This window comes from Acomys russatus, chromosome 15 (assembly GCF_903995435.1).
Source record: "Acomys russatus chromosome 15, mAcoRus1.1, whole genome shotgun sequence".
Taxonomy (NCBI): Eukaryota; Metazoa; Chordata; class Mammalia; order Rodentia; family Muridae; genus Acomys; species Acomys russatus.
In genome coordinates, this window is record NC_067151.1 from 64,118,733 (window position 1) to 64,119,482 (window position 750).

At 54.0% G+C, this 750-nt stretch overlaps 1 protein-coding gene across 1 annotated transcript; it reads right to left on the reverse strand.

Moving 5' to 3' along the window:
* Positions 1 to 405: 405 nt before the first annotated feature.
* Positions 406 to 750, reverse strand: LOC127199077 (60S ribosomal protein L36-like). Its single transcript, XM_051156935.1, has one exon. It carries the CDS (start codon positions 748 to 750, stop codon positions 406 to 408), a length of 345 nt encoding a protein of 114 aa, XP_051012892.1.

The window sequence follows — 750 nt, forward strand, 5'->3', positions numbered from 1 at the left end:
TCTTTATCCCCGCTGCCTATACAATGACTGATATTTAATAAATGGAGGAGCGCTTGTGGCTGAAGCCAAGCTATTCCTTTCTTTCACTCTTTGAAAGAGAGAGAGAGAGAGTGTGTCTTGGAGGCCAGGTCGTCTGTAACAAGCATTTGGGAGCAGATGTGGGAAGCTGCTGGCAGGATGCAGTTATTGGCGTTGGTCTGTGTTATTGCTGTGTCTGACTGTGCTGCCTCCCTTGGGATTCAGAGGGGACCAGCCCAGGTGAGCTCACAGATATCTTCAGGCCTTTGTTTTAATTTGTTGCAGAGAACCAACACTGGTCTCATATTATGAAGAGAAATGAAATTTACTCTTCTTCCCCCGTCCACCTCCGCTCCCCGCGCAAACGTTTATCAGGGGAAAGGGGCATCAGTCCCTCTTGGCCTCTGCCTTCCTCATGGCTGCCAGCATGTTGCTAAGCTCCTCCGGCTTCCTCTTAGCCAGGGATGTGCGTGCCCACCCTTTGCTTGATGAACTCTTGTACGTTGCTTGTCCTTGGACACTGAGCAGCTCCATGGTGCACTGCTCAGTGGGCGCGAAGCCACACACCTCCCTGATCATGTCCCACATGAATTTGGTGTGCTTGGTGAGGCACCCGTGGCGCCAGCTGTGCCTCAGCTTGCTGTGGCCCTTGCTGAGGCTCGGGGCCATGGGGCAGCGCAGGGCCAAAGCTGCTGGTCTCCTAAGGCGGAGGCACAGGAGGAACAGCGCCAT